The following is a 27,861-nucleotide window of genomic DNA, read 5'->3' on the forward strand; positions in this document are numbered from 1 at the left end:
TCTCCTGTGTTGGCAGGAGGAGTCTTTACTACTGTGCCACTTGGGAAGCCTCCTAACTGACCCTTCAATTCAAAGATCAGTTAAGTTTGCTAAAGATGCTATAAGCCACATAAAACTTGTGCTATAACTATAATTCAGATTCAACTCAGTGAACCTTAAAAGTTCTTCCCTTGAATTCCAGGAAAAAATGGGACGCTTTCAAAAATAGGCAGTTCTATTGCATTATTGTACCCAGACACTTAATTTCCACCACCTTCTGTGGCATTTTCTGGCATTTGTGAAAAATATCAGGGAAATGTTGCTTCTCTGTTCTTTAGAGTCTGATCATCACTCCCTTGGCCCAATAACCTTTTCCCAATAAGCTCCATAAATTAGATTCCAAGAATTTGCAAGGATGTATAAGAATTCTCTTTGGGTTATAGCTTTTAAAATATTAAGTGACGGCAATTAGTTCTTGGCGGAAAAGTGTCCTTTGGTCACTGTGAGGTTCTAGAGGGCATGACCTGGCTGTTGTTTACCTTTCTGGCATTGTCGGTGATGCTTTCCTCCCAGACCACCTGGAAACCACATCTGGCTACTTGGTGCCCCCTCGTAATCACACCAGTTGTTCCCTCCTCTCCGTTCTAACTGCACCCCCTCCTCTGCTGAGCTGACCAGACCCCAGTTCTGATTCCAGTGCCCTTTCTCTGGCCCCCAGGCCCCCCCACACACCATGCTGCTGTAACAGCCACCTCTCTGGGCAGTGATTACTTATCAGGTGCCTGTCTTCTAAGGGAGGCTTCGAGCTCCACAAGGCAGGGCCTTCACTTCTCAGAGCACCTAACTTAGTGGTTAACATATAATCAGTGCTGAATAAATATCTCCCAAATGAGCATTAAGTGCTTCTCAGGTGCTGCTGCTGCTGCTGCTAAGTCACTTCAGTAGCGTCCGACTCTGTGCGACCCCATAGATGGCAGTCTACCAGGCTCCACCATCCCTGGGATTCTCCAAGCAAGAACACTGGAGTAGGTTGCCATTTCCTTCTCCAAAGCGTGAAAGTGAAGTCGCTCAGTCGTGTCCGACTCTTAGTGACCCCATGGACTGTAGCCCACCAGGCTCCTCTGTCTATGGGATTTTCCAGGCAAGTGTACTGGAGTGGGTTGCCATTGCCTTCTCTGGCTTCCCAGGTGGCTCAGCAGTAAAGAATCTGCCTGCAATGCAGGAGACTTGGGTTCAGCCTCTGGGTCGGGTAGATCCCCTAGAGAAGGAAATTGCAACCGACTCCAGTACTGTTGCCTGGACCATGGACAGAGGAGGCTGGCAAGCTACAGTCCATGGGGTCGCAAAAGAGTCAGACACAACTTAGTCACTAAACAACAAAAATGAATATTAGACACATATGTCCAACTAGCTATGTGATACATTCACTTGGATGAATCCAGGGCATTTTAAAAAGAAAAGATTCACCCAATATAATATTGTAAAGTAATTAGCCTCCAATAAAAATTTAAAAAAATAAAAAGAAAAGATTCAAAATGGGGCTCTTGATTGCATCCTCAAACCCAATGTGCCACTCCTTATCCAGGCTTATCAGTTTCAGTAAATGCACCAATGTCCATCGGGCTCTCAACCTAGAAAGCAGGGAGCATACTGAGCACCCCGCCTTCCCTCACCCCAACATGCAGGCCTGTCCTCCACTTCTGAGTCTCCCAGCACATCTCTGCCTCTGCTGGCTTCTCTTGCTGGGATGACTACAGGATACTCCTAGGCAGTCCCCCTTTTCTCCTTTCATCCCATCCAGTACACCTTCCACGCAGCAACCAGAACAAGTTCTTCAAGCGCAAGCTAGGTCAGTCATTCCCATTTCCAGAACGTTCCATGGCTCCTCACGGTGCACAGAATAAAATGCAGCACCTCCCCCTGGCCGGGAGAAACCCTAAGACCTCCCCCAACCCCGCCTCTCTGGTCATGACATTGCTCCTGGGTTGCTCCGGACTCAGACATTCAGCGCTTCCCAATTCCTGGCCTGGAACATTCTTCTCCCTGTTCTCCTCCTCAGGACCCTTCCCTGACAATCCTCCTCACCTTCTGCACTGATTCTGGTCATAGAACCTTATTTACCTCCTTTGTACCGTTCCTCCAGCTGTGATTGGTTTGCTCTTTTGTTTACTTGTTTATTTGCCACGTCATAAGGGTAAGACTCAAGGTCACGTGCCATTGCATCCTCAGCCTCAGAACGTAGCCTGACAAGGAGAGGGTGTCGTGGTAGACAAAAGCATGTCTGAATGAAAGACTACACAAAGAACCTGGGAGACGGGGCCACAGGAATACCCATGACGCTGATCCCTGAGTGATCACACACAACTGCCGCGTCTAATTCACGGGAAAACCAGAATCACCCTTCAAAGACACAGGCGGACTCAGTAACCACAGAGCAGTAAGCATTCATGTAGTGCCTGCAAGTGGGCTTCCCAGGTGGCTCAGTAGTAAAGAATCCACCTGCCAATGAAGGAGACATGGGTTTGGTTCCTGGATCAGGAAGATTCCCTGGAGAACGAAATGTCAACCCACTCCAGTATTCTTGCCTGGGATATTCCATGAACAGAAAAGCCTGGTGGGCTACAGTCCATAGGGTTGCAAAGGAGTCAGACACAACTTAGCAACTAAACAACAACAACAGTGCCTGCATATACATGATTTCAGTTAAATCACACAACAACTGTATGAGGCAGTCATTCTTCTCATTATTATCATTTTACAGACAATTTTTACTCAGAAATACTAAATGACTCACCCACAATAGACCATGGCATTTGTAAACCAAGGAAACAGGTTCCATTTTAGGTCTGGCTGACTCCACATGGAGCTCCCGTGCATGGTCCACACCCATTTAATGCTGAGTTTTTCCCCAAATAAAATCAAAGTTCTGACTTGCTACTCCTAAGGCTTACACCAGACTGTACATTTAACCTGATTACTAATTCAGATGACTGGACTTTTCTGGACTTTCTTTATATCCAAATACGTGATGAGATGTGGTTGTAGCAAGCTCCCTGACTCATTCTCTAGGACAGGCATCCCACTCTTCCTTTTTAAGGATGACTTCTTATGAAAGCTCTGCATGATAGTTCACTCAAATGACCAACTTCCAACAAGTTCCACAGTAAAGAGATTCTTACCTCGGAATTCCAGTCCTCTAAGTTGAAAGGTGACAAGGCCATTGCCGATTTCAATCAGGTGAACAAAAGCATTGAGGTAATCCGAAGCCAAAATAAAGCAATCGCCAGAGCTGTAGTTGCCCCACCGGCCGAGGATGAGGTCTCCACAGAGGGACTCCTGGAGTGCCCTTGTCAAGTGCTCATAAAAGATGGAATTGAGGTTGTTGCCATCGCTCCCTGAAGACAGGACAAGAAATAATACGCCCAGTGAGTCCTGCTCCAATGTGCTCTACCTGGGAGACGGGCAGCCGTCACCCGATTAGGGGTGAATCAGACTCCTCAGACCCTTCGCCCGTTGTGCTGGGTTTTGTGAGACCCTCCTATTTCTTCCCCCTACTCTCTTTCTGGTCAATGTCATCTGCATAAATGGACTGAATTCCTGTCTAAATGAGACACCTGACAAATTCTATCTCCAGCAGAGATCTCTTGCCTGGACTCTAGACCTGTCTACTTCCTTGTCTACTTACCATTTCTTGTATGTTTCCAACGTTTCTCCTCCACCCAAGTTCAAGTCAGGCCCTGCCCCCCCAGTCCCGCCCCCAACCTGCTCTCAGCTGTCCAGTTGGCCACACAACCTAGGCATCTTTCTTCCCACTCCTTCCCACCTAAGGCTCTCAATTCACATTCTTCAAGTATTTTTTGCATCTTCCTACTTTTTCCATTCCCATTCAGTTCAGTTCAGTTCAGTCACTCAGTCGTGTCCAACTCTCCACGACCCCATGAATCACAGCATGCCAGGCCTCCCTGTCCATCACCAACTCCCGGAGTTCACTCAAACTCATGTCCACAGAATCGGTGATGCCATCCAGCCATCTCATTCTCTGTCGTCCCCTTCTCCTCCCGCCCCCAACCTTTCCCAGCATCAGAGTTTTTTCCAGTGAGTCAACTCGTCGCATGAGGTGGCCAAGTATTGCAGTTTCAGCTTTAGCATCAGTCCTTCCAATGAACACCCAGGACTGATCTCCTTTAGAATGGACTGGTTGGATCTCCTTGCAGTCCAAGGGACTCTCAAGAGTCTTCTCCAACACCACAGTTCAAAAGCATCAATTCTTCGGCGATCAGCTTTCTTCACAGTCCAACTCTCACATCCATACATGACCATGGGAAAAACCATAGCCTTGACTAGACGGACCTTTGTTGGCAAAGTAATGTCTCTGCTTTTTAATATACTATCAAGGTTGGTCATAACTTTCCTTCCAAGGAGTAAGCGTCTTTTAATTTCATGGCTGCAATCAGCATCTGCAATGATTTTGGAGCCCAAGAAAATAAAGTCTGACACTGTTTCCACTGTTTTTCCATCTATTTCCCATGAAGTGATGGGACCAGATGCCATGATCTGTGTTTTCTGAATGCTGAGCTTCAAGCCAACCTTTTCACTCTCCTCTTTCACTTTCATCAAGAGGCCTTTGAGTTCCTCTTCACTTTCTGCCATAAGGGTAGTGTCATCTGCATATCTGAGGTTACTGATATTTCTCCCGGCAATCTTGATTCCAGCTTGTGCTTCTTCCAGCCCAGCGTTCCTCATGATGTACTCTGCATATAAGTTAAATAAGCAACGTGACAGTGTACAGCCTTGACGTACTCCTTTTCCTATTTGGAACCAGTCTGTTGTTCCATGTACAGTTCTGACTGTTGCTTCCTGACCTGCATACAGGTTTCTCAAGAGGCAGGTCAGGTGGTCTGGTAGTCCCATCTCTTTCAGAATTTTCCACAGTTTATTGTGATCCACACAGTCAAAGGCTTTGGCATAGTCAATTAAGCAGAAATAGATGTTTTTCTGGAACTCTCTTGCCCTTGCTTTATCCCAAGTTACGCGGTCTCTCAGGTGGAGGACCACAATGGTCATGTGACTCACCTATGGCTCTTCACTAGGACATGCTTGCTCATCGATTTTCTACCCCCCCAGCCAGAATGACCTTTCAGACGAAAGAGGAACGTGTCACCCAGGACCCTCCAGCCCATTTCTTAAAGTGGTTTGTTAGGGCTCTTAAGACGAGTTGACTCACTGGAAAAGACTCTGATGCTGGGAGGGATTGGGGGCAGGAGGAGAAGGGGATGACAGAGAATGAGATGGCTGGATAGCATCACCGACTCGATGGACATGAGTTTGAGTGAGCTCCGGGAGTTGGTGATGGATAGGGAGGCCTGGCGTGCAGTGATTCATGGGGTCTCAAAGAGTCGGACATGACTGAGCGACTGAACTGAACTGAACTGAAGATAGAGACAAGACTTCATAACATTACGTATAACAGGGTCCCATAGTCATCCTCCATAGCTAGGACACCACCCTGATCAAACCCAGGGTGTATGGTCACACCTGGGCACTGTGTGTTCCGCTCCCCACTTCAGTCTCCAGCCTCACCTCCCACTCTTCTCTTTCTCAGTCTTCACGCTTAGCAACACAGAACTTCCCCCCGTTGAGTGACTCACTCGCCCCTTCCCTCCCTGGGCCTTTGCAGAGACTAATCTTTCTGCCTGGTTTCCCTTCATCTTTCTGTCTTATCACCTCTACTAACCTTAGACCTCTGTTCCACGGCCACTTCAGGGAAGCCTTCCTTGACCCCTCTGCCACGCCATGTTACAGGGCAGCAGGACTATGACCCTCTGCGTGAAAGCACTTGAAACAGTTGGAACTTGACTTTTGCTTTTTGTGTGTATATGTGTATATATGGTTATTTGATTAACATCTGGTTTCTCCAATGCACCCCACGGTGGTGAAGGAAGACTGAGTTTGTTTATTTTTGTATCTCAGTACTGGCAGATTCTCAATATGCAGTAATGACTGACTAAATATCTGTTGAATAATAGATGACACCATAGATGATACAGCTTTGTTAAAAGAAATTCTGCTTTTGAGAACATAATCCATTAAGTAACTCCAGGGTTTCGCTGAGAAATAATTTACTGACAATAAATAGTGTGTGTATGTGATAATATATATATAGTGTGTGTATATATGTGTTTGTGTGTTAGTCACTTAGTCATGTCTGACTCTTTGTGACCCCATGGACTGTAGCCCACCAGGCTCCTCTGCCCATGGAATTCTCCAGGCAAGAATACTGGAGTGGGTTGTCATTTCCTTCTCCAGGGGATCTTCCTGACCCAGGGGTTGAACCCACATCTCCTGCATCGCAGGCAGATTTTTTACCATCTGAACTACAGGGAAGTTATATATATATATATATTCTATAATTATTGATAGTATATATTGCATAAACAGTACATATATATGCATATATACAAATATAACTATAGTCTACAATATAAATAATTATTGCTAGTATACATTTTTATATATTATATATAGTATATAAATTATTATATATCAATGCCATTTACTCACTTTAAGTTATATATGTATATAAAACTCAGATTTATTGAGGCATAATTTACAGAGAGCAAAATTTGCCCTTTTTAGTGTCCAGTTCTATGACTGTTAAAAAATGCTTATAGTTGCATAGCCACCACTTAGAACGACGCATTCGTGTTTCATCCACACTGAGGTACACAGCAGTGGTCTGTCCTGTTTCACTTTTATGCAGTTACTACAGTTTGCCAAACCATTCAGTAGCTGAAGGACCTTTGGGTTGTTTCCAGTACTGGTGAATATGAGTAAATCCACTCACGATATTCATGAACAGAAGTTTATATGAACATGTTTTCATTTCTCTTGAGTCAAACCCTAAGAGTGGCACTACCGTTCTCCAAAATGACTGAACCGTTCTGCACCCAAGTTGCAGGGACTGAGAATTCTAGTTGTTCTGCATCCTTGCCAGGACTGTTGCTTGTTTGTTCGAACTTAGCCATTCAGATGGAGTGGATGAGGACATCAAGGGAAGGAAACAGCAAAGGAGATGGAGTAAGGGAACACCCTGCTTCCCAATAAAGGGCCAGTGTATTTCAGGGGCATGAAACTGGGGGTTCATGATGCATTTCCTTTAATGTCCTGGCTGGGCTGACTTCTTTTACTCCCTTTGTCAGATCTCTCATGATGAAAAAAGAATCTTTTTCGAGAAGGCTGGGGAAAGTGGGAAGTCCTCCTGGTCTGTGGTCCTGGGAGTGGAAGAAGTACTGGGAGGAGCTAGAAGGAAAGTTTGTCACCAGTGCTTTCACTTTCTGTTCCGTTCCGTTCAGTCGCTCAGTCGTGTCCAACTCTTTGCGACCCCATGGTCTGTAGCCTACCAGGCTTCTCTGTCCAAAGGGATTCTCCAGGCAAGAATACTGGAGTGGGTTACCATCTCCTTCTCCAGGGGATCTTCCCGACCCAGGGATCAAACCTGGGTCTCCCGCATTGGAGGCAGACGCTTTAACCTCTGAGCCACCAGGGAAGCTTTAGGAGTATCTTTTCTCTGGGGAGTAAACTCTGCCTCCAGAAAGTCAGAGAAGCAGGGAGTTGCCCCAAAGAGAAGAGGCCTAAAGCAAAAGCTCAAGGACCCCTTCTAGGCCAGCTTCTAGAGTGGAGACAGAGATTCAGGAAGGTTGGAGATGAAGATCCGTGAAGATCTGAATGGAGCTTGCCTGCTCTGTACCCTCGGGAACTGGAGCATTATTGAGGGTGCAGAAAGGTGCAGACTGGCCCCAAGTGAACCCACATAAGAAACAGCACTGATTCACGGCTAAGAAATCTACAAGATAACACTATCAAACTATGGATATCAGGGCTAGGCATTCACGACATTTAAAAGCCAAACTGAAACAGGTGCATTTATAACCTATTTATGATTAATGGAAAGAAACAAACTGTTCTATGGACTGAGTCATGTCATGTCCTCTAATAAAGTATCAGTATGCTTAATTTTCTATGCAGATTAAGCCTGCCTGACCTGCAGTGATATTCATTTTCTCTGATGAAGCAGCATGCATCCAGAGACACTAATTGGAGATTACTCTGAGCCTCTGGTACTTTTAAAGAAAAAGCCTTAACAAGAGAATTAACTTTTGCTTAACTGTTCAAACTGTTTGATGGACAAATAAAACAATTTAAACCATGAAAAGTTGAGATCTTAGAACACACTGACCACACATCTGTATAATTAGACTAAAATGAGACAAAATTATGAACAACTAAAAGCACAATGTACTTATGAAACTGTCTATGTGCCTAATATCAACGGCCAGGCAAAATTAGAATCCCGTGGCTCCACTTTAGAGATATTTATACTCCAACCACACCCCCTTCAAATTGGGCTGATACAAAGTTTAACAAAAAATAAACCTGCCTCTCCAGATATTTTCAAGTTTCAAATTAATCATGTATATGCATTTCAAATATAGCTAATAAGCAGGATACAATTCTTCCTAGACAACGTTTTTGGCACAGAGGAGAGAGTGAGGTGGATTAAAAATAGAGAGTGGTTTAAATTTGCATACTGATATGAGGGGAAAAAGGCCGAATGCTTCAAAATGAAATAGATTACAGGAAGAAAAAAGTAACTTCCTGTTACTGTGGCAGATAAATCTTTCCATAGATTAATGTTGTACAAAGACTCTGAAGATATCCAGACCCTGGATCCTGGAATGGCTTAGCTTTAAGGACATCATAATGCTGATTTTTTTTTTTTTTTTGCCAGAATACCAATACCAAGGTTTACTGTCTGTATTTGATGTTTAGCATATACAAACTAAAATGTTGTAATCAACAGTCATTCAATATTGAAAAGAGATCTAATCAGTTCTAAATCATGGAGTAATCCATTTCTAAACCAAATCAGGATACTTGATCAGTTCTATTTGCACAGTTTTATTTTTACCATCAGCATATTTACTAAGACATGCACTGTCTCCACGGTGATTAAAAAAAGTGAGTACTTAATTCCTCTTTTTTGGATTGAAGAAATCCATCTACACAACAAAATAAATAGCTTAAAACAGAGACAGGGGACTTTCCTGGGCAGGGGGGCTCCAGTGGTTAAAACTACATGCTTCCAACACAGGGAGCGTGGGTTCAATCCTTGCTTGGGGAACTAAGATCCCACATGCTGCATGGCCAAAAATAAATAAAATAAAATATTGAAAAAAGAGAGAAAGAGAAGGAAGATATCCTCTTACCTGGATCCTTTTCAATTTGGACCACCAGTCTTGTGTTGGAATTATCCACACGCCTTGTACTAGAAAGAGCCACAGAAGAGTAAGAGGTTGTGATTAGATCCCTGCAAATGAGAGCTGGCTCACAGAATCAGCTGTGTGAGTGGGAAATCCAGGGGAGATAGAGCTCACATATTTGACTTATTGTTGTACATTGACAAGACTGAAGGAAAAGAGGGGTCAGAAGGGCAGGAAAAGTACAGAAAACAGAGAGGGAAGAGATGTTTAGCGCTTAGGTATAGGAGATAGACCTTTGTCTTTATCAATTCTGAGCATCCAATCCACAAATAAAAAAGCAAGAGAGCAGTGCATACATAGCTATCTTGCTTTTCAAATTGATTCCAGAACATTCTTGATAAGTAGTCCAGGTCTCCACCACTTGCTTTCAAGAGCTGGGTGCATTCTTAACAGAATTTTCTTAGGTTGAACCATAAGAATGAAAAACAGCTCTTTGCAGCTTAGGAAAAGGTGGATTGCCTTAGCCACAGTAACCAGTTGCCACAAGAACCAGTTTCAAACCTTTTCAGTTATGACAACTCACCTCAACTTACAGCTTTGGTAAGGCAGCCAGTTCACAGTGGCTGCTTGCTTCTGAAAGTCAGCCAGCAAGGGACAGGCTCAGTGCAGACTTCTGAGGGTGACCAAACAATAACAGGTTCCCCAGGCGACTGCCCTGCAGACGGTATCACCCCATTTCTGAATCTGAAACTCATCTGCCCTTGAACTTCAGATGTCTCCCAAACCCTTTATAAGTGCAACAGTCTGTTCCACTTAGAGAGACGATGTTGGACCAACCTTGACTTATTTCAGACATTGAGTGGGGGTCTTGTCATTCTTTGAAGGATGAAATATGAAACTGACACCAAGCACATGAAGCTAATGATATTCAACAGTTTATGGTCTACAAAAATGGCAATTTTGTTAGGGGACCCACTGACTGAAACTGCCCCATCCTGGCCAAACACAATAGTAACTACTTGCGTGAGGTTATCTTACAACAGGAGAGCCTAGTAAGGAATGCGCAACTAACAAGACATCACTAACCAGAAGAATTCAGGAAAGGTCAAAATGTCCTACCAACCTCCCAGAATCCTCCTTGCTAGCATCCATCTTGGCTGAATGATGTGCACGCCACCAGGAAGGACCCTGAGTCAGAATGACTGCCCAGAGAAAACCTGGAAACTAACCCCATCGCCAGAAAACCTGAGACTGTGAGCCACGTGGCAGAGCAGTCCTCCTGGGTTCCCACCCGGCGCCCCCCTTCCCATTGAAGTCTCTTGCTTTGTCAGCACATGTGTCTCCTTAGACAATTCATTTCTGAGTGTCAGACAAGAGCCCGCTCTCGGGCCCTGGAAAGCATCCCTCTTCCTACAAAAATTTCAAAAGGCTAAACCTATGCCATAAAGAAAGGGCTTTCACTAGAAACAGACCACTGAATGGAGGGCTCCATACAAGTTTGAACATAATGAGCATCTCATCTTTACCATACCTAGATACACCTTGATTCAGATATATGAGAACTATCGAGGCAGGGTCCCGTTGGAGTTTTGTAGACTACAGGCTCCGGATGGGTTGTACAGAAGGGATATTCTGTTACAGCTCGAAAAGGTCATGTTGTTCTATTACTGCTTCCTTTTCCTTGCAAATACCCTCAGATCGGCTTTGAAAATAAAAGAGCCCGGGTGGCAGAAAATAAAGCGAACAACAAAATTCTTTCTAATGAAGGCCGTAATCCCATGTCGGCATAGTGAGTCCCTGAATGGAATTTTAATTTCACCTTAAGACCCAGGACAAATGGAATTTTCAGCAGCAGAATAAACAATTTTTAAAGTGAGATTGAGCCAAAAGAAAGTCATTTACCAAACTCCTTAGGGAATTAAAACACCTTCTAAAACTATGTTAAATGAAAAGCTATCTGCAAAAGGCTTTGGATGCAGAGGGCTAAATTCTGATCAGCAGAAACTAATCCATGCTGCCTGTGTGCCCCGAGGGCCTCTGGCTCGCCACCTGACTCTCTAAGAACGGCAAGTGTCAGCCATACTGGGTATTCGAGGTTTTCTCCAGTGCTTTCCTCCTGTAAATTTGGTGCTTACCACTCAAAGGTGCTAATTAGCTCAGTAATTGGATTTCTGCCTTCACTGTCCTGTTGCAGGAACATTCTGTTCTCTTGCTCAGTGTGTGGTATGGTCAGTTGCTCAGTCATGTCCGACTCTCTGTGGCCCCATGGACTGTAGCCTGCCAGGCTCCTCTGTCCATGAGATTTTCTAGGCAAGAATACTGGAGTGGGTTGCCATTTCCTACTCCAGGGGATCTTCCCAACCCAGGGATCAAACCTGCATCTCTTGTGTCTCCTGCACTAGCCAGCGGATTCTTTACCACTAGCATCACCTGGTGGGGGCTTCCAACTCACTCCCCAATCTCAGTTCAGTTCAGTTCAGTCGCTCAGTCATGTCTGACTGTTTGCGACCCCATGAATCACTGCACGCCAGGCCTCCCTGTCCACCACCAACTCCCGGAGTTTACTCAAACTCATGTCCATCAAGTCGGTGATGCCATCCAGCCATCTCATTCTCCGTCGTCCCCTTCTCCTCCTGCCCCCAATCCTTCCCAGCATCAGAGTCTTTTCCAGTGAGTCAACTCTTCGCATGAGGTGGCCAAAGTATTGGAGCTTCAGCTTTAGCATCAGTCCTTCCAATGAACACCCAGGACTGATCTCCTCTAGAATGGACTGGTTGGATCTCCTTGCAGTCCAAGGGACTCTCAAGAGTCTTCTCCAGCACCACAGTTGAGAGGAGTTCAAAATGTCAGCGTGGGAAGGTGTGTATGCTCTTAGCACCTGCCCGGCAAAGTTAAGGCTCACTGATTGTCACAGTGTTCCAAGGGCCACAAACCAAGAGTCCAGTAATGACTGGTCTTCCCAGAGAAGGTGACTCACTCTGAAGCATCTCTCCCTTATGTTAATGTGGAATGCCAACAGCAAAGCTCGTTTCCTCCCTTCAAGCTTTGCTTTCCTACCTCCTCATCTAAATCCAGCACCTTGTCTCTTATGTGGCTTCACCTGAGGAGCTTAAGTAATTTAACAGTGACTTGATTATACTGTTTCAAGTTCCGGTTTGACAGTCCACATAGACTATTTATGGGAGAAGTAGTCCCCATTTTTGATGAGGAAGTGTGACTGGCTGGAGTGAGAACTTTGGTGGGCATCTGCTCAGACGGAGAAACCAGGATGGATGGACTGTAGTTCTCTTCATGGGGCAGGACAGCATTAGAGAAATCTGGACAATGAGAAGGCAGTCAGACACTAAACAGAAGCACACTGTCACATTTTAGGTTGAATATATGCACAAGTTTCATTTGGGTTAGTACTTTTTTATGATTGTTGTGTTTATATTCATACGGGATATCTGTCTAAGGTTGTCTTTTCTTGTGATGATTTTGCCTGGCTTTGGTATCAGGGTAATACTGGCCCCACAGAATGATTTAAGAACTATTCCTTCCTCTACTCTTTTTTGGGGAGATTTGAGAACTGAAGATAATTCTTTAATCATTTTAGAGAATTTGAGAGTCAAGCTAAGCAATTCTGGGCTTTTCTTTGTTGCGAGTTTTTGATGACCTATTAATTCCCTTTAATTCTTACAGGTTTACTCAGATTATCTATTTCTTTTTCAGTCAATTTTGGTAGTCTGTGTATTTCTATGAATTCTTCTGGTTTGGCTAGGTTATCTCCTTTGTTGATACACAGTAGTTTATAGAATTCTCTTTCAATTATGTAATGTTGGTAGAAATGTTCTCAACTTCTAACTGTGATTTTAGTAATTTGAGTCTCTTTTTTCTTGGTCATTCTTGGTAAAGGTTTGTCAATTTTGTCAATCTTTTCAATGAATCAAATTTTGGTGTAATTTATTCTTTCTATTGTTTTCCTATCCTCTATTTCATTTCTCATCGTTTTAACTTTTATTATTTTGTTCTGTCTGCTTACTTTGGTTTAGTTGGCTCTTTTTTTTTCTAGTTTCTTAACATGGAAGACTAGCTTATTGATTTGAGATTTTTCTTATTTTTTAATTTAGGCATTCACAGCTATGAATTTCTCTCTGAGCACTGCTTTTGCTACATACTGTCAACTACAAATTGGCACTTACCACGGGCACTTGCCTGGTGGGTACAGTCCATGGAGTCGCAAAGAGTCAAGCACGACTGAGCCACTAAGCACCTCTACCCCTACTAGGATTAGCCTATGTTCTGCTGCAGCTGCTGACCTTCAACACCCCCTGAGAGGACTTCCAGGTGGAGAGCAAAGGTGAGGCACTCTGTGATCTGGGGGAATAAAACTTGCAGGGCAGGTCTTCAGATAGTTAGGAGCTGATTTTATGAGCCCAATTCTTGGTCTCCTCATATCTAGAAAAGCACTGCAATCCTTCATGGGATGACTGTTTTTCATGATTGGAAGAAACCTTCTGAAGAAACATGTGCTTGATTGTATGGACACTTCCTTCACCAGAATCACATATACACTGTCCTTCTCCACTACACTAAAAAAATTATTTAACTGGAGGATAATCGCTTTACAATATTGTGCTGGGCTCTGCCACACATCACCATGAACCAGCCATAGGTATACACATGCCCCTCCCTCTTGAACTTCCTTCTCACCCCCCGCCCACCCCTCTAGGTTGTCACAGAGCACTGGTCTGAGCTCCCGGTGTCATACAGCAACTTCCCACTATCTGTTTTACATATGGTAATGTATATGTGTCAAGGTTACTCTCTGAATTCATCCCACCCTCTCCTTCTCCCACCGTGTCCAGAAGTCTGTTCTCTATACCTGAGTCTCCATTGCTGCCCCACAAACAGGGTCATCAGTACCATCTTTCTAGATTTCATATATATGCGTTCATATATGATATTTGGAGCAGTTCTCAGAGGTATTTGAGGTGCCGTTTCCTGGGCTGCAGTCCTCATTTTGCCCCAAATACAATGCAACTTGCAACTTTCACGTTGTGCTTTTTAAAGCTGACAATACCATACATTTTAATATACTGTGCTCTCCTTCTCAGTCACCACAAAATATTTTTTAATTTTCTCTTGTAATTTCTTTTTTGACTCATAGGTTGTTTAAGGTAACTTTATTTTATACATATTTGCGAGTTTCCTAGATTTCCTCTTGCTGTTAATTTCTCATTTCACTCCATTGTAGCTGGAGAACATATGTTATATAATTTCAGTCCTTTTAGATGTACTGAGGTTTATTTTATGGCCTAACACATGGTCTATTCTGGAGATTTGTCCACGTGCACCTGTCAAAAATGTTTTTTGAAAAACTTTTACTTTGCAAAATACTCTGCCGAAAGGACAAAAAGACCAGGCACAGACTGTGGGAAAATATCTTCAAACCCTGTATCCAACAAAGTACAAGTGTTTAGAATATATAAACAACTCTCAAAACTCAACAGTAAAAAACAAAACAAAGAAACCAAACAAAACAAAACCCCCACAGAGAATGCAAAAGAAAATGAACAAAGACGTGAACAAACACTTCTGTGAAGCGGACATAGTGACAACAAATAATCTCAGAAAAAGATGTTCAATATCATAATTCATAAGAGAACCACAGGTTAAAACCACAATGAGGTATCACTGTATAAACCCAGCAGAATGACTAAAGTAAGAAATGGTGAAAATATCAACACACTGCCCGGGAGATGCATAGACTAGATCTCTTGCACATTGCTGGCGGGGATGGAAATGGTATCACTCCTCTGAAAAAATGGACGGCAGTTTCTGTTTTAAAATATTACCATTCTGTTGTGCAGTCACCAAGTCGTTTCCACCTCTGGGACCCTGTGGACTGCAGCATGCCAGATTACTGCAGCATGCTATCTCCTGGAGCTTGCTCAAACTCACGTCCATTAAGTCGGTGATGCTATCTAACCATCTCATCTTCTGCCACCCTCTTCTCCTCCTGCCTTCAATCTTTCCCAGCATCAGGGCCTTTTCCAATGAGTTGGCTCTTTGTAGCAGGCGGCCAAAGTATCGGAGCTTCAGCTTCAGCATCAGTCCCTTCCAATGAAAATTCAGGGTTGATTTCCTTTAGGATTGACTGGTTTCATCTCTTTGTGGTCCAAGAGACTCAAGTCTTTTCCAGCATCATAATTCAAAAGGATCAATTCTTTGGCCCTCAGCCTTCTTTAATTAAGGTCCAACTCTCACATTGGTACATGACTACTGGAAAAACTGGAAATTTGACTTTACGGACTTAGGTTGGCAAAGTGATGTCTCTGTTTTTTAATACACTGTCTAGCAAGCATATGAACCATATGAGCATAACTATCATATGAGCTAGCAATTATATTCCTGGGTAATTATGCCAGAGAATTATGTTCACCCAAAACCCCACAGAGCAATGTCCCCAGCAGATTTATTCATAAAAGCCAAAATCTGGAAGCAACCCAGATGCCCCTCTGCTGTTCAGTCATTTAAGTTGTGTCCAACTCTTTGCAACCCCATGAATTGCAGCAAGCCAGGCTTCTTTGTCCTTCACTATTGCTCCTTGAAAGAAACACTATGACAAACCTAGAGAGTGTATTAAAAAGCAGAGACTTCATTTTGCCAACAAAGGTCTGTATAGTCAAAGCTATAGTCATATACAGTAGTCATGTACAGATATGAGTTGGACCAAAAGAAGGTGTCCCTTAATGAGTGAGTTCCTAAGCAGACTGTTGCTTCCATACTATGAGATGTGCTGTGCTATACTTAGTCGCTCAGTCATGTCTGACTCTTTGAGACCCCATGGATTGTAGCCCACCAGGCTCCTCTGTCCATGGGGATTCTCCAGACAAGAATACTGGAGTGGGTTGCCATGCTGTCCTCCAGGGGTTCTTCCTAACCCAGGGATCAAACCCAGGTGTCCTGCATTGCAGGCAAATTCTTTACTGTCTGAGCCATCAGGGAAGCTCATACTATTGAGATATTGCTTAGCAATTACAGTTATTGACATATCATGATCTGGATGAATCTTCAGTGAACTACGGTTGAGTGAAAACAGCCAATCCCATGAACTTAACTGTAGTAGGATTCCATTCATATAAAATTCTTGAAATAACAAAATTAGAGTTAGAGAACAGATCAATGGTTATAGGAGTTAAGAAGCAGCGAGCTCCAGAAAGGAAGAGTGTGTTTTGAATACAAAAGGGCAGCAGCAGAGATCTCTGTGCGGGTGGAGATGGTCAAAATCTCGACTGGATCAACATCAATATCCCAGTGATAGTGGTGCAAGATGTTAACACATGTAAATTGAATAAAAGGTATATAGGGAGAACTCTTTTTAATATTTCTTTCAACCCCATGTAAATTTATACTTTAGCTTTAAAAATATTTAATTAAAAAAATCTCTATACACATGTATATGTATAGCTGAGTCCTTTGCTCTTCACCTGAAACTATCACAACATTGTTAATCGGTTATATCACAATACGAAATGAAAAACTTTTTTTTAAGTGATACATAAAAAAAAAAAAAAAACACTCCATAGCTAGTAGCAGGCCTGAATTCTGTGACTATAATACATTCATGTGTGATTCTCATCTCTCACCTTAGCTTGCTTGCATTGCAAATTAGGATCACTTCTCTTGTTTCAGTCAGAAAAATCCAAGACTCTCCAGCATTTCAACTACGAGATATGAAGTCCAACTATTCATTCACTGGGAAGTCATAAATATTTAGGGGATGAAAATGTTTCTGCAAATGCAACTAGTCAAAACAGTAATAAAAATTTCTAGTTGCATGAGGCTGGGCCTACAGGGGGAACTGAATAGACGGAGATGCAAAAGATTACAAGGGATTCCTAAGTATTAAATGATCAGGGTGCTACTGGTTTTGTTTCCCAAGAGTAACATGACTGACTTAAGGTTTTGACTTCTGGGTACAATAGCCTCCTGGTAAAAAGAGGCCCAATTTGACAGTGTCTTATTTCGAGTTCTGATGATGTTCCTCCTGGGGATGAAGACACATTTATTTTTTTATTAGTGACCACTGGTATGTACAGAATTTGGATCAAGGTGAGCACACAGAAAAAAGAAATGCCAACCGTTGGCAATGAGATTGCAGGATTTTGCAGTGACATGCATAGCCCTGACGAATTATCTCCGGACCTTCCTGTTTTCATGGCCACACATCTCAAGAGAGACAGCAAACCCAGAAGACACACTCTCCAAACATGAAGCCTGTTAAGACACGGTGCTGTTTTGTCCTCGAGGGATGTGGCACTTAATAAAATCACACCAGCTCCTTTTTCCGCTGAGATGGACTTTGTTTTTCCTTTGTTATTTCATTCACTGCTAACATATAACATTTTTACCAGACCCATGCTCAATCTTCAAACCTGTTACAAAACCAAGTTTAACTAAAATGGTGCTCCTAATTCTATAATCACCATGAGACCCCTTGCCAAATCAGTTACACTGACTGAAATGATAAATAAAGGTATCATATGCAGGATTGTGGGGCTTCCCTGGCAGCTCAGCAGTAAAGAATCCTCCTGCCACATAGGAGACTTGGGTTCAATCCTGGTGGGAAAGATCCCCTGGAGGAGGAAATGGCAACCTGCTTCAGCATTCTTGCCTGGGAACTCCATGTACACAGGAGCCTGTTGGGCTACAGTCCATGGGGTTGGAAAGAGTCGGACACAACTTACTGACTAAACAACAATAATAACAATGCAGGCTTGACCTCTCATGCTTGCATTTGCAGTGATGCTGTACCTTACGAAAAATAATTTGGCCTGGAAACATTATACAAAAACAATAAGGCAGGGGAACCCTAAGAATAAGACTGAAAATTGAAGTTGATAAATCTGATTTCTGTTTGTAACTTGGCTTATGATTTATTAAATTACTTGAAAGATGTAGAAAGATTCCCGTAATTCTTCTGCCCTTCAGTTTTCTGAGTGCACAAAATGGCAACTAAAAAACAGCACTTCTGATATGTAACTGAAATACAGAGCCCTTCTTCTGACTGTCTACTGCAAAATTAAACAAAGAATCACTTAACCTTGTAACAGGCCTCTTACCCAAGGGAATCAGGAGTGACAGTGGATAAATAGGAAATAGTTTTTATATCACTGCATCAGTACATCTGGGTATAGATTTCTTTTATGGGGAAAAAAAAAGTAATTTTTTAATCCTAATATGTTTTTTCAAATTTGATTTTAAATACTAAAACTGTATTGAGTCCTGGCTCTGAGAGCACAGGCATGATAGACAACAGGAAATGAGATCATTCACCTCCTCCAATTGTCCTCCACCTCCCCAGCTTTTCCCCCAGGCAGTGTCTTTGACAATGACGAGAAAAACCTCCTCAGAAGGCTTTATCCCGGATAACTTTAACTAGAAAGCTAGCTAGTGTTCTATCATTGTGGACTACTCTTAAAATTAGAGATTTTTAAAAATTTCATTCTCTACACAAACAATACTTTCTGTATGATTTGGAAGCTCCAACACTTTGGCCACCTGATGAGAAGAGCCGACTCATTGGAAGAGACGCTGATGCTGGGAAAGACTGAAAGCAAAAGGAGAAGATGACAGAGGATGAGATGGTTAGACAGCATCACTGACTCAACAGACATGAAGGTGAGCAAACTCCAGGAGACAGTAGAGGACAGAGGATCCTGGTGTGCTGCAGTACATGGCATTGCAAAGAACTGGACACTACTTAGCAACTGAGCAACAAAAATAATGCAAACAATGTTCTTTAAAATCCACTAAGAACTTTCTCTTCTCTCAAACCTCAAAGTATTCCTCTCTCCAAAGATCTCCCGTCTCTAGGAAATTAAGCTCCAACCACACAAACACCAAAATATGTAACTTAATTAGACAATACAAAATAGAAAAAGAATACAATACATCAAATTGCCATTATTCTTATCAGGTAACATTTTTACTAATTCTCACATATGGGATTATTTTTCCATTACTGGTCATTTTTCATTTAAACCAGCTCGATGGGGAGCATCCATCTACTTAATTGTGTTTACAGGGAGAGAGACAAACACAGTAACTGCATTATAAACCCTGTGGAGTGGTGATGATGGCAGAATGCTTTCAAAGTGACAAGGAAAAAAGAGCATGACTTCCTATGTTCACATAATGCATTAATTTCATTAATCAGCCAATTGTATCATAAACCCCGAAAGAGCAACCATATGTGAAGTCTGGGACAGGTCTTAGCCTTCAATAAAGAGGGACTAAAGTCAGTCTTGGAAGTGTGCTCAGAGTATTGTGAACGATAAATGTTGCCTGCCACATCAGCAGACAAAAGATGCTGTGGTCATCACGCTGTGTGCTAGAGCCACCCAATGGTGTACCTTGCAGCTTTCTGTGGCCCAGTGGTAGACAATTCGTCTGACATGCAAGAGATGCAGGTTTGATCCCTGGGTCAGGAAGATCCCCTGGAGAAGGGAATGGCGACCCACTCCAGTATTCTTGCCTAGAGAATCCCATGGACAGAGGAACCTAATGGGCCACAGTCCATGGAATTGCAAGAGTTGGACATGACTTAGCAAGTCAACAACAAAAAACAACAATGGTTCACCCTGAGGGGACTCAGGATGGGAAAACACAGATAGCTGAGGTGAGTGTCAAAGGAATCATTTCAATGAGCCCAGACTCTTACATCTGCCCATACATAGAAAAGTGCTAAATTCCTTGAGATGTCTGATTTTCTTTAATTAACAGTAATCATTTGATGCTCTGGGACTACCTGGTCTATATTGCAAAACTATATACCCTGATTCCTCCCTTACCACTTCTGAGCAGGTCCTCAGAGCTTTTGAGAGGCTGTCTCCTAGGCCTGCAGGCTTCAGCAAGTCCTTGGAATAAAACATAATCCTCAACTTTTCGGCTGTGCTTTCTTTTCAGTTGACAGTTACAAAATTAAAGAGTCTTCCGCCCGTGCCCCCCCATGACTGCAATGTTAAGGAGTGAGTTTGAACCTAGAGTTCCAAATGAAAAGTCCCCCAGGACCCAGAGTGGCCATCCCTTACCCAACTGTGTCACTGATGGGGACAGTGTGGCCAGTAGCATGCCTGCCTGATCACAGAGAAGGACTTTGAAAGGGTTCAGGGTTCTTGGCATTGGGGACCGAACCCTCAACTGTGCAAATACCTCCATCTGCCCAATAAATCTCCTGAGCCAGCAACATTTGAGCCCTGCAGTAAAAAGGTCTGAGAGGCAAAAGCTGAGGACTTCTGCCTTCCTTTGTTTAGAATCAATCAATTCCATCTCCAACACATGCCTAAAAGCTGGAAAAGCTGCCAGGCCTGAGAAGGGCTCTGCCTGCATGCTGTGCTAGGCTGACACTCCCTGCAGACTCAGACACACAGCCTTGCTCCTGGGTGACCTTGACTCCCGGGTGACCTTGATACGTTGGGTCAGCAGCACCAGACCACTGGGGAGCAGGTGGGCAGGTGGAGGCCTTCCCACAGGCGCCTGGTCAACTTCACTGCTCTGCACCTTCCAGATTGTCTGACTGCTCTGCAGGGTGGAACAGGACTCTGGGTAAAATTATGCACAGCAGCACAATGAATAATAAGCTCAAACCTGTGCTGTTTGAGACATTCAGTGTTCTGGAGTTCCTCAAAAGCATCATCCTTCTGGAATTCATTTGCATAGTCGCTCATCACCACACCTGAAGTGTCAAACCTTACACCTGGGTACATGGTTTGCGAGCTTTCTCATCCGTCAGCAAAACGGCCAGATGGGGCCAAGTTCATCATTTAGTGTCTCAGACGTAACAGCATTCAGACACAGAAACTGGGATTCCAGTTGAGAAAATCCAAGACAGAGAAGAGATGTGGAAGTTCTGATAAGACACAGGATGTATCAGCCAGAGAGCGGAGAAGGCTCAGACTCCTTTTTGCCAGTTCACCCTTCGCTGCAATTCTAGACTAGACTCACAGACTTACAGCGCTAAAGATCATACCTTTGTGTTGTCATTCCCCTAAATAGAATGGTTGATACTTGCTTTTATTATGAGTGTTTAGATTTCAGGTGATAGGAAACCCAACTGGAAACAGCTTAAGAAAAATCTGAAATGCATTGACTCACATAGCTGAAAGGTCAACGGAGCCCAGCTGGACTCACGGGCTAGAGTGGATGGTGTCATCAGGAATCATTCTTCACGTCCCTCAGCCCTGCCTGTTTGCTGTGTTTTCAGGTCAGTTCACACCTCATGGGGACAAAAAGGCTGCCAGAAGCATTAACCTTTCATTCTACACCACCAAGTCCAGTGGGAAATAGGATTCTCCTCTCCTGCAGGCTTGGCACACCCCAAAGTCCCAGAGCTCACTCAGACCAGGCAGAAACAATCCATCTCGAGGACTCTGGGTTTCACACCTTGTTTTTCTATTGTCTTTTTTGGCCATAGTCTCACTTTCTCATCTGTTTCTTGCTTACCTGTGGCCTGAAGTCCAGGACAGTATTTATGCAGAACTAGGTTCTACTAAAATGGAATGAAACGTGAGTCAGGATACATGTCCACAGACTCAGCTCATGTATCCCCAGGAACCTGGCTAAGATTTACTGATACTAAACTCTGAGTTTCTTTGGCTTTTCAGTCCGTCTTGACACCTCCAGTTCATTATACATAACTGAGAATGTTTCTTGCTGGCTTATCTTCACTTCTATCACTTTTGGAAAGTTCGAGACTTAGTCCAGTTTCCCACCCTGCCTGTCCTTGTAAGTCCCAGGATGCACTGCCTCCCCAGACATGGCTTAAACCATGCTAATCCCCAAACAAGCCTCATTTATCAACAGACACCCATATGGAACCTCAAAGTGACTCTCAAGCATTTTTAAATGGCTCAAAACACCCAGATGTCTATATGCATCAAACTTTGAATCCCTTCTAGGGGAGGATTCCCAAAGACCTATCATTAGCTTCCAATAAAAGTGAGGGTGTTTCCTGGCTCCTTTCACAAGCCTATCAAGTTACTGGAGACTCCGGAGAGCTAAGGGCACTGAAGGCTGCAGACAGGAATTTCTCAAATTGCCTGTTTAAAAAGAAAATTGCATCTGAATTAATTAGTTTGACTCCCTTTCTGAGAAATTAGAAGACACTTGACCCTTGGACCTCTGAAGAAGGAAACAGCAACCCACTTCATTATTCTTGCCTGGGAAATCCCATGGACAGAGGAGCCTGACAGGCTACAGTCTATGGGGTCACAAGAGTTGGACATGCTCCTTGGAAGGAAATGTATGACAAACGTAGACAGCACATTAGAAAGCAGAGATCACTTTGCCGACAAAGGCCCATACAGTCAAAGCTGCGGTTTTGCCAGTGGCTGTGTATGGATGTGAGAGTTGGACCATAAAGAAGGCTGAGCACTGAAGAATTGATGCTTTTGAACTGTGGTGCTGGAGAAGACTCTTGAGAGTCCCTTGGACTGCAAGGAGACCCAACCAGTCCATCCGAAAGGATATCAGTCCTGAATATTCACTGGAAGGACTGATGCTGAAGCTGCAGCTCCAATACTCTGGCCACCTGATGTGAAGAGCCAACTCACTGGAAAAGACCCTGATGCTGGGAAACAGTGAAAGGCTGAGGGGAGGAGAAGAGAGCGACAGAGGATGAGATGGTTGGATGGCATCACCGACTCAGCAGACATGAGTCTGAGTGAACTCTGGGGGATAATGAAGGGAGGGGAAGCCTGGTGTGCTGCAGTCCGTGGGGTCACAAAGAGCCAGACACGACTGAGCGACTGAGTAACAACAACCCTTTCTGGGCTTGAGCTTTTATTCAGGGCCTCAGGCAAACTCATGAGGCTCCCGACTCAGGCGTCAGTCCTGCTCTGAAGTTACCTCTACCCAGCTGGCAGGGTCTGGAACCAGTGCGCCCCAGTGCCTCACATCATTGCTGGTTCTGGGTCTCCCAGTGGGAGAGGCTCCCATTGCTGGTTCTGGCAGTCCTGGAGGCAGCAGGCTGCACCCGAGGGGGCGCCCCTTCACCTTCCTGCGTGGGATCCAGGGCTCCTGAGAATCAGGTGGAACTGCAGCTCCTGATCAGGGCCTCCGGAAGCAGCACTGAGGCGCCCAGCTCAGGGACGCAGGAGCATCCTGAGGCCCCCGCAGAAAGAGGGAACGATTAACCACCCAGCTATGGTCTAGATCTGGCCAGGTGGCCACTCACCACCTCTCACGCAGCCTGAGGAGGGGGCTCCAAGCGCCTGAGCTGCAAGGCTCCAGTGGTCCAGTCATCAGTGAGACAACTCAGAGGATGATCCCAAGAGTGGCTTTGCATAAGTCGGGCTTTTCCGGTGGCTCAGTGGTAAAGAATCTGCCTGCAGTGTAGGAGCTGCAGGAGACATGGGTTCAATCCCTGGGTTGGGAGGATCCCCTGGAGGAGGGCATGGCAACCCACTCCAGTATTCTTGCCTGGACACACTCATGGACAGAGGGGCTTGGTGGCTACAGTCCATGGGATCACAAAGAGTCAGACACGACTGAAGCAAATGAGCAAGCACACACTTGGGCAAGTTGTGTTCTGACTCGGGTCGGTTTGGACCTGCCTGAGGGCAGAGGAGAGGTGTGGGACCAATGTCTGCTTCTGTGGCGATGACAGGGGACACAGCCACCGACCTCGGCAGCACCCGGTGCTGACCCTGTGGGGAGGGGCCGCACAGGGCTGGATTGGGGACCCAGAGAAGGCCTTTCAGAAAAGGGAGACCCAGAGAAGGCCTTCCTGGAATGAGGCCCATGGGATCCCAGGCCCAGGATGCAGCCACCTTCCCTGCTAGACAGGCTCTTGGGACCGCACCTCTTGAGTCAAGAGCAAATGCTTTAACTGGTAGTCACTGCCTTTAGTTTGGGGTTTCTTGTTGTTTTTTGTTTTTGGTGTGGAAGGTATTTTGAGAAGCTTTATTTCATAATGGGAAATGCTCAGGGCCTGAAATAAGGCCAGACCTGAGTTAATATCTTGGCTTGGCCACTGACTTGTTCTGTGGCCTTGGGCAAGTTTATTTCACTGCCCTGACTTTCCTTTTTCTGATCTGTGAAATGAGAAAAATGAAATCCTACTTCCAAAGCGGGTGACAGGCCAGGAATGAATGGATTTGAGAAAGTGAGCAGGTGGTCACTAAACACAGAAAGATGAGGCTCCCCCCATTGCTGCTGCCACTGTTGCACTGTTCCCACTGCTTTAGTAAGCGTGTGTCCAGGGCCCAACACACGCCTGGGTACGGATCCAAGGGCTCTAATGCCCTAAGACATCTGCTAAGGGAGCTTCGGGACTTAACCCCACAGCAACTACGTCTGAGTGCTTTATAAAACATGCATGTTAAACTGCTTCAATTGTGTCCAACTCTCTGTGACCCCATGGACCATAGCCCGCCAGGCTCCTCTGTCCACGGAATTCTCCAGGCAAGAATACTGGAGTGGGCTGCCATGTCCTCTTCCAGGGGATCTTCTCGACCCAGGGATCAAATCCACACCTCTTATGTTTCCTGCATTGACAGGAAGGTTTTTCACCACGAGTGTTATGTGGGAAGCCCGTTTAAAACATATCCAGATAAATCGTAGGGTAGCTTCAATACAAGTTGAAATATGTAAATCCCTCTCTGGAAGAACTGCAGACTTGAATTCTAATGCCACATTTTACTGTTAACCCATAAGCCATATAAGCTTCCTGCTTTACACTTAAAAAATGTCTTTCGAGAGAAATATCATCTTCCTTATATATGGAATCTTAAAGGAAATGATACAAATGGACTTACAAAAAAGAAACAGACTTGCAGACTTTAAAAAAGTGAACTTAGAGAATGACCAGGGAGTGTGGATAGAAGGAAAGGATAGTTAGGAAGTTTGGAACAGACATGCACACAGTGCTATATTTAAAATGGATAACCAACAAGGACCTACTGTGCAGCACATGGAACTCTGCTCAGTGTTATGCAGCAGCCTGAAGGGAAGCGGGGTTTGGGGGCAAATGGATGCATGTATTTGCATGTATTTGCATGACTGAGTCCTTCCACTGTTGACTTGAAACTATCACAATATTGTTTGTTAATCAGCTATATCCCAACAGGGGCTTCCCCAGTGGTCCAGTGGTAAAGAACCCGCCTGCATTGAGGAAGACACAAGAGATGTGGGTTCAGTCCCTGGGTTGGGAAGATCCCCTGGAGGAGGGCATGGCAACTCACTCCAGTATTCTTTCCGGGGAAATCCCATGGACAGAGGAGCCTGGCGGGCTACATTCCATGGGGTCATAAAAGAGTCAGACATGACTAAAGTGACTGAGCAGCAGCAGCAGCAGATCCCAAAATAAAAAGTTTTTAAAATAGAAAAACAAAATGCCTTCTGAGATGTTTAATGCTTTGCATGGTGATCTTACAAACCACCCTTAAAACAGCTTGCTAGGAAGAGAATATTCAGCAAAATCCCTTCGTTCTGAAAAAATTAGAAAATAAAGTGTGCAGTTAAGAGTTTCTTTTTTGACTGCCTTAACCACATCAGGCATCCATGACTCTGTCCAGCTCATCATCATTAACAAACCATGAATGAAGACCCAGATGATGACAGGCAAGCCCATCTGCAGACGGCACAAGTGAAGGGGCTGGAGATGATGAATGACGATGGACACATTGACCTGTATGGACTGGAATGTTGAGCTGAAGCCAAGAAGTCGAGAGTAGATAGAGGAAATGGAAATTTCTGCCTTTCAGTAAAACATACACACAAGAGTGGGATGATGAAGACTTGGCTTGGCAATACTTTAGCAAAATAATCGAGGAGGTTTAGATTTTAAGATGCTGAAGCTCCAATCCTTTGGCCACCTGATGCGAAGAGCTGACTCATTGGAAAAGAACCTGATGCTGGGGAAGATTCAGGGCCGGAGGAGAAGGGACGACAGAGGATGAGATGGTTGGATGGCATCACCGACTCGATGGACGTGAGTTTGAGCAAACTTCGGGAGACAGCGAAGGACGGAAGCCTGGAGTGATGCAGTCCGTGGGGTCGCAAAGAGTCAGACACAACTTAGTGAATGAACAACAAGATTTTAAGAAGCATATGTGAGAGCAGAACATAGGACTTAGAGGAAGTAACAGACCCCTTTACTGTGAACTGAGTAGCTGACACCTGGAGGTATCTGCTACGGAGGGCATGGACAGGGAAATCTCAGTAAACATCTGGATGGAGGCAGCTGAGATGCTCAAGGTCTAGACCATCCCACACCAAGAACAGAGAGGACTGTTTAGCCTGAAGCAGAGGGCTGAGAAGGGAAGGAGCTTTCTTCAAACTGTTAAAGGATGGTACAGGTGGAGCAGGGATGTTGAGTGCTTCAGGATTGGCAGGTATATCCAGGTGTATGGGGTATCTGGCTAATGCCACGAGGAGCAGACTGAGTGCAGTAGAGCCTACTACTGTGGCTGACGACACTCAGAAGGGTGCTGAGTGAGATACATGGTCTGCTCCAGAGGAGTAGCACAGGGCCTCCCTCCCTGTAGACAGTGCAGGGGGTTCTGTGACTCCGAAGGCCCAGCTAGTTTCCCTTCCATATTACAGACCCAGGAAGGGGCTGCAGAATAACAAAGTAAGACCCACGAGAGCTCACTGAGACTAGCTGAATACTTTGATCATCTATTCTGTTGTTCAATAAACCACAAAAGAATGGCACTTGGGAGACCTCACTCTTTCCACTAAGGCAGCTTTGATGCTCAGAGAATAGAACCCAGGCTCTGGGACTGGCTAAAGCCTCAAAATAACCACAGTGTCTGGAGGTGAGGACCAGCATTTACAGAGCCTCTCACAGCACAGTGGCTGTGGATATGACGCTCCATGGTCTACACATGTGTTCTTTCGTGGGTTGCTATGGTTGTGTTCTATCATTTCAGAAACGATTTCAGGCAGCTTGCAAGGAAACATAAAACATGTCTAGATTTACCTGAAGTAAAAGTTAAATGACAGATACAAATACAAGGAAGAAGGGACTTCCCTGGCAGTCCAGTAGTTAAGACTCCATGGTTCCAACGCAGAAGACCCCAGATTCCATCTCTGGTCAGCGAACTAAGATGCCAAATGCCATGCAATGTGGACAAATTAAAAAAAAAAAGTCAAGAGGGAGAGGACACACATATATACACACTTATAGCTGATTCATGTTGTTGTTTGACAGAAAACAGAAAAATCTTGTATAGCAATTAGTCTCTAATAATAAATTGTAAAAAATACAAAGAAGGAAAGCAAAATGGGTACAGGATTAATTTTGTGTTTACAACTTCTAGGAGGCACATAGAGACAGTCATCCCATTTTACACATGAGTTAACTGAGGCTCACAGGCTGAGTTTTGTTGACAATGAGGGCTGCTTCATTTCTTCTAATAATTTCCTGAGAAATCTGTAAGCAGGTCAAGAAGCAACAGTTAGATCCAGACATGGAACAACAGACTGGTTCCAAACTGGGAAAGGAATATGTCAAGGCTGTATATTGTCACCCTGCTTATTTAACTTATATGCAGAGCACATCATGTGAAATGGCAGGCTGGATGAAGCACAAGCTGGAATCAAGACTGCCAGGAGAACTATCAATAACTTC

The 27,861-nt window shown here is 44.3% G+C and overlaps 1 protein-coding gene across 2 annotated transcripts in view; it reads right to left on the bottom strand.

The window, feature by feature from the left end:
• PCNX2 (pecanex 2) overlaps positions 1 to 27,861 on the bottom strand; it is a 309,056-nt gene that overhangs the window by 65,481 nt on the left and 215,714 nt on the right. For both annotated transcript variants that reach the window (XM_055424272.2, XM_088842460.1), the window contains 2 exons: positions 9,246 to 9,304; positions 3,159 to 3,374 (listed from right to left, as the gene is read on the bottom strand). In XM_055424272.2, the coding sequence (XP_055280247.2) occupies positions 3,159 to 3,374; positions 9,246 to 9,304 (275 nt within the window). The remainder of the gene's footprint in view (positions 1 to 3,158; positions 3,375 to 9,245; positions 9,305 to 27,861) is intronic.

The sequence above is a fragment of the Moschus berezovskii genome, chromosome 12 (assembly GCF_049115385.1).
Source record: "Moschus berezovskii isolate FMDL1 chromosome 12, NW_MosBer_1.0, whole genome shotgun sequence".
Lineage (NCBI taxonomy): Eukaryota > Metazoa > Chordata > Mammalia > Artiodactyla > Moschidae > Moschus > Moschus berezovskii.